Raw genomic sequence first — 6,129 nt, forward strand, 5'->3', positions numbered from 1 at the left:
GTGAATTTCCTGTTTTACATTATTTTAGTCCAGTCCTACATGATTTTTACCATATTTTCTAATGAGGTTATCTCATCAACCACACTTATCACTGCCATCATAGAATATGGTACATTTTGAATGTGAATATGGGTGAGTGCCAGCAAAACTGCTTCAGATTCCAAGAAGTTAAAACCAGACACCAAGTGTCTGAAAGCCTTGCAGACAGAAGTGCTCCATAAACACCAAGATCCAACATCCCAAAGGAACTCCAGTCTCAGATCTCTACGTAATCACCTGTTTCTACTCAATGTGACCCTATACGAATCCAGGTGTCGTGACTGGAGCCAATGATGGTGATTTTTGAGGTATCTTTTTACACTACTCCCAATTCTTGGTTTGTCTGCATTAGTCAAACTGTACAGTTTTGCAGCTCACATTGTTATTTTTTTCTGCAATAATGCAATGCAATGCAAAGATTATGCAATGCAAAGATTAAATTTAAAAATAAATTTTGAAAAATTCTCTGAGTAACTGTTTCTGGTCAATATCATCCTTTCTGCACCCAAACTAATTCCATACAACTGATACTGATTTTATTGTTGCAACTATTTCTGTATTTTTTCCCCATTTTTGTTTAGTTTTAGCACAGATATAAACTAAGCCTTGCTGGATTACATCTTCTTTCACAGTCAACCACAACACAAAGGAAACATATGGTTCTTCCTTTCCAACATTTCAAAATAAAAGTGTTAACTATAAAGTCACATTTCCAGGAAAATCCTTCCCTACAATACTGACTGGCACAGACAAGAACCACAGCTTTGTGACAATTTATGGTTAACATAGAGCATCTGCACTCAGTCAGAATACCAGAAACAACAACAAACCTCCGTGAACACAAGAATCGTTAAATTAAAGCACAGCACGCTATCTTCAACCAACCTCTCCTGTAGATTAGTCATGGAAGATGAGAACTCTGAGTTTTATTTTTATATAAAAAAAAAAATCAAGCAAAAACAGTAGACCCTCGTCTATACGTCTGTTGTCCTGGGGCTAACGAATGTATCAGACCCTTGACATCAATGACGAGGGGTAGAACGATACATTAGCTCCACAATACAACTATTGTGATTTTTGATACCCATCACAAAACATTATTACATCATTAGTTTCTTCCACGCATTGCTTAAGTTTTCAAGGTATCAGAATATGATACAATTCAATACAATACAGGCACCACAATATGAGTATTACGATAGGCAATTTACAGTTCCATTCCTGTCAATGACGCCATGTGTGTTGTGTGGGCCGCCAGAAGAGGAGGTACTGCTGGCCCACCACCAGAGGGCGCCCTGCCTGAAGTGCGGGCTTCAGGCACGAGAGGGCACTGCCACCACGGACACAGCCGGGGGTGACAGCTGTCACTCATTATCTCTTGACAGCTGTCACCCATCCATGCTTCATCATCTCACTCCATAAAACCCGGACGTCATCTCCACCTCATTGCCGAGATATCGTCGAACCGTTCAGGTACTATTCTCAGCCTTAAAGTAAATTGTGTGTCAGTCTGAACTCTTTTTTGCAGCCGCTTACCTGTGGTGTTCCTTATCTGAGAGACCGGCGTTTGGTGTGAACAGCGACAGCTTCGCTTCACACCTCTACCAGATAAGTGGTAGAGAGGAGCTGCATGAGTGTGTGTTAGAGGTGGAATTCCCACCGTTGTTGTTACTGGGTGTGCACACACCCATATCTTATTGTCTCTGCTCCCTGCCAGCAGTACCAGATCCGACCTTCGAAGGCGGTGGCCACCTGGGGACTCGGGACTTGGCGACTCCAGTATTCTCCGGGTTCGGTGGCGGAGGAAATCGTGTGGTTCCGGTTCATCTCAGGACAGACGTCTTCTATCCTCGAGCCTGCCCACACGTCACCCTTGTGATTGTCTACAAAATTTAACATTCCTCTGTGTTGTGCTCATTCACAACAGTAAAGTGTTTATATTCGACTCTTTCATTGTCCGCTCATTTACGCCCCCTGTTGTGGGTCCGTGTCACTACACTTTCACAACAATGTGATGATGTTAACACTGTCAAAAAAAAATTAGCTGGCAGCCAACAAGGGACTGCAATTTTCAGGATGCTTTATTAAACAGGAGAATTAAATGTGAAAGATTAATTTAAACCATCTGTATCGTAAAGACCTGAGATCAGTTTGTGGGGCAAAGTATTGTGGTCAAGACATCCGTAGCTACCACATCTGTCCCTTTAAATGGAATGGAGCTGAAAACCTGGGAGTGCTTTCGTATCAAAGCATGGGCGTGACTGTGTGGGCGTGTCCCAAAATGTGTCAAACAAGCTGTTTTAAGTAGAGCCTGACCGATATGGATTTTTTTTGTTTGGGGGGGATACTGATACCAATACTAAGGAGTAGGGATGGGTATCGAGAACTGGTTCCTTTCGGGTATCGTTAAGAAATGATTCGATCCACCGACATCAATAAGCTTTGTGCATAACGATTCTGTTATCGGTCCTTCAGAGTGGCCTTTGTTTTGGCGGGTGTTTGTCAGGAAAATGATAATTTCTCTACACTGATTACAGACCCTGCAGCGGGTCCTTAATCAACTTTTCTGCAGCGCGGCTTTGCTTTGAACCTTGAACCAATCGAAGCGTGGTTCGCAGATTAAAGCAATGCTTCGATCGATTGCTTCGTTTATTTCTTTCTTTCGCTTAATTTTCCCCCGCTAAAACCCTAAAGAGCATACATCTGTGACTATTATTTACCTTTTCTATGTTAAACAGACCTGTTATGGTCTTCTGAAACAGTTGATAGATGTATTTTATAACTTAAAAACAGGAGCGATGCTAATGCGTTAGCATGTCTATGGCATTTTCAATGTTAAAAGTTAGCATTTAGCAATTGCAGCCGTCATCACATTCGGGTGCATTTGTTTTCAAATTGTAATATTCCTTAAATTTATTTTTGCTTATATATTAATAATCTAATGATTATTATATCCAATTTTAGAGAAAGAGACTAAAAGAACCTGAATAGAAACACAACAGAAAATATATAATAGCAACTAACATAAATAAATAAATACATACAGAAATAAATGTTTCCTGTGAACACCTAGTGACTCTCACACCTCCATTTCATCCCTGTCTTATTTAAGTTTAATGACAGTTTGTTTCAGTCAAACCATATTTTCAGTTTGTTAATTTCTTCAGTGATTTCCTCCAGAACTATCTGCCAAACTAGAAAACTGCTACATCCTAGTAAGAGCAGAATACTACTGGAATGAATTTGAATAAGGAAAGTTGTATTTTTTTTCTCACCTAAATGGATTCAGCACTCACTCCAGTTTATTGTCTGGAACAGTCCCAGACTGCATTTCAGAGCTTCTAGAATTCAAACATTTTCATGCAGGTGGTGTTGGGGGGTAATTTTGGGTTTCAGCTTTTTTTGTTTTTCACCACTTTCATCCCTGAATATGAGTTGTGATTCACTTTTGTGTGGATTAAAGTTACTAACTGGGACTCCTGTCTTGTTGCGAGAAAGAAACGAGAATCATCCTCCGTTCTGTTCACACAGCTCGAAACGTTGCGCGGCTCTCTGACAAGTCAAGATAGAACGATAGAATTCAGTCTGAATTAATAACTTCAAAGCGAAACACAGTTTTGTTTATTTTTATTTATGTCCAGAGATCAAGGATACAGTGACTAATTTCATATTTATTTACTATCCATAAAACCTTATCAACACCCATCCCTACTAAGGAGTAAAAAAATTCATACCGATGTATCTGGCAAAATATACAAAAAAATGCCAATGATTCCTAGCATTTCATTATCAATCGCTCATGAAAAAGAAATGTAATTGACTTGATGTTGTACAATTTAAATGCAAACTTCATGAAAAATAACTATAAATATAACTAGCAACCAACCAACATACATCACACTGTCTTTACTTGGATTGGCAGTCGCTGTGTCACACTGCTCATCATTTGGATAAGACAGACCTCATCTATTTTGGCCCCGACCAGTTGGCAGCATAGCAACGACTTGTCTCCTGTTGCTGTAAAATACCCACTCTGAATGAAAATGAATGGCAGCGGGTCGCTTTGTCTCTGTCTCTTGTAGCTAATGTGGCCAAGGGGTGATGGGGTGCTAGCCATGCTCGACAGCATTTGCAAACAATGCTGTCAGCGTGCCTTCTGTTGGACAAACTAGGTCATGACACCATCCCTAACTGACTGACAAAGTGTTTTCCTTTATTGTTTATTCTGTAAAGTTTTCTCGGCAAAAATAATGCAGATACCGATCTTTGCTAAAGTATCATCTGCTGATATTATCCATGTTGCTACAGTTTTGCCATACACAGACAACACACACAGAGCTGTTAGTGAAGTGTGAACTAAAAGTGGACCAAAAAATGCACACAACATGACATCTTGAATGCATAATGAGGACAGAATGGGGGGCTTGAGCTGATTTCCACAAAACTTGGTGGTGGCATTTGGTATTGTCCAGAATGCATCAAGACTTTTGGGTGTTGCAGATGCTGTTTTTTTTTTTCTGTACATGGCACAGTTACAGATGTGGCCACCACACAATTGAAGGAGGTACAAATAAAACAAAATGCTCAACATTTGAAGGAAGCTGCTTTCATTTTAATAACGTTCCCCTATTCAAGTTAGACAGAAGCTCAAAAATGATGCAGATGCTGTTTGCACGGATGGATGCGCAAATGTAAACACATACAGTGCGCCGGATTGCGCGCACAATCAGCAGAAAGGTGCGGAATTACACACAAGGTCAACACTATGGTGAAAAGTCCATAAATTGTTGTATGTCTCCGTGAGGAGCGCGGGGGGTTCTGACAGGAGCGCTGCAGCAGAAAGAGGGGCAGATGTTGGGGCTGGTGTGAGGGGGGCAATATATCACCATGGGAGCTGTGGATTGGACTCTATTGTATTTACTGAATGACTATTCACAAGACCTCAATGGATGTCGACTTCCCTCCAAATCAACCAGATTACAACGCACCATCAGCCTCCACCTGCGGGTCAACACCTGCGCCTAAACCATCCCAGCTGCGCCAAAAAAAAAAGTTGGAAAGTGCAAATGAAAAACAGACAGAACGACCACAGCACGAGAATCCAAACACTGACAACAATCCAGGTTTGGTCCTGATGGAATCCGCTGCGAGCTGAAACAAAAGCAGCGCAGTCGGTGCGTCACAGCCGCACTTTGCTGTGTTTTGTGTTGGGGAGGGAAAACTGCGCTTCTTAACTGCCTAAACACAACCTTTCTCAACCTGCTCCCACCTTCCACACATCCTCAACTCCGCGGCGGCATCAATTCAAGCGCAACATGTGGCGCAATGGCACGTGCGGAGCGCAGAAAAAACACAACAAAGATGCGCGTTGGCGCTGATGAGATGTCAAGTGTGACAGACTCAAAAAGAGGCGTTTTTTTTTTTTTTTCCTCGGAAGGAATGCATGCCAAAGTGCCACTTAAGCAGGAACTTGCTGAATGTTGACGATGGCTCGCGCGCAGCAGAGGATGCTGGTCGCGAGCGCGGCCCGCAGCATCCGTCAAGTGAATAAAATCTTGCTTCTTACCTGCACCGGCCACCAGCAAAAGTCCCCACGCCAGGATCCGTGCGTGTAGCATCGCGAAGAGTCCCTGATAGTGTCCGTGAAGAGTCTCTCAGTGAGCACAAAGTGACGTGAAAGGGTCTCAGCCAAAAAGTGGTCCCGGACGGAGTGCTGGTCCTTGTCGCAGCGCGCGCTGAGTGACAGCCGCAGCACGCACTCACACACATGCAGCCGGCACACACCCACACGGATTACTCCGCCCAGTAGGCTGGAACATAGAGTTACATATATATGAAGGCTGGAACACACACACGCGCCGCGGGGGCTCGTGCGCACTGGAGGCGGGCTGAATACGGGAACAAAGTAGTGCGCGGAGCAGCCAGTGTAGACAGCAGATGGCCGACTCTAATTCGGATTAGTGAGCAGCGCACTAACTGTCTGACTGCACAAGGGGTGCATAGTGATTTAATATTTTTATTATATTTAAAAAAATTATAAAACACCCCGACAGTCTGAGGCTTCTATATATTAAAGGTATCTTTCAAATT

General features: G+C 42.6%; 1 protein-coding gene across 1 annotated transcript in view; it reads right to left on the reverse strand.

The window, feature by feature from the left end:
• ncam1a (neural cell adhesion molecule 1a) overlaps positions 1 to 5,801 on the reverse strand; it is a 947,827-nt gene extending 942,026 nt beyond the window's left edge. The window contains 1 exon segment of the mRNA XM_034177824.1: positions 5,606 to 5,801. Coding sequence (XP_034033715.1) covers positions 5,606 to 5,657 — 52 coding nt within the window. The 5' untranslated portion in view covers positions 5,658 to 5,801.
• Between the last annotated feature and the right edge of the window lie 328 nt (positions 5,802 to 6,129).

This window comes from Thalassophryne amazonica, chromosome 9 (assembly GCF_902500255.1).
Source record: "Thalassophryne amazonica chromosome 9, fThaAma1.1, whole genome shotgun sequence".
In the NCBI taxonomy this organism is placed as follows: domain Eukaryota; kingdom Metazoa; phylum Chordata; class Actinopteri; order Batrachoidiformes; family Batrachoididae; genus Thalassophryne; species Thalassophryne amazonica.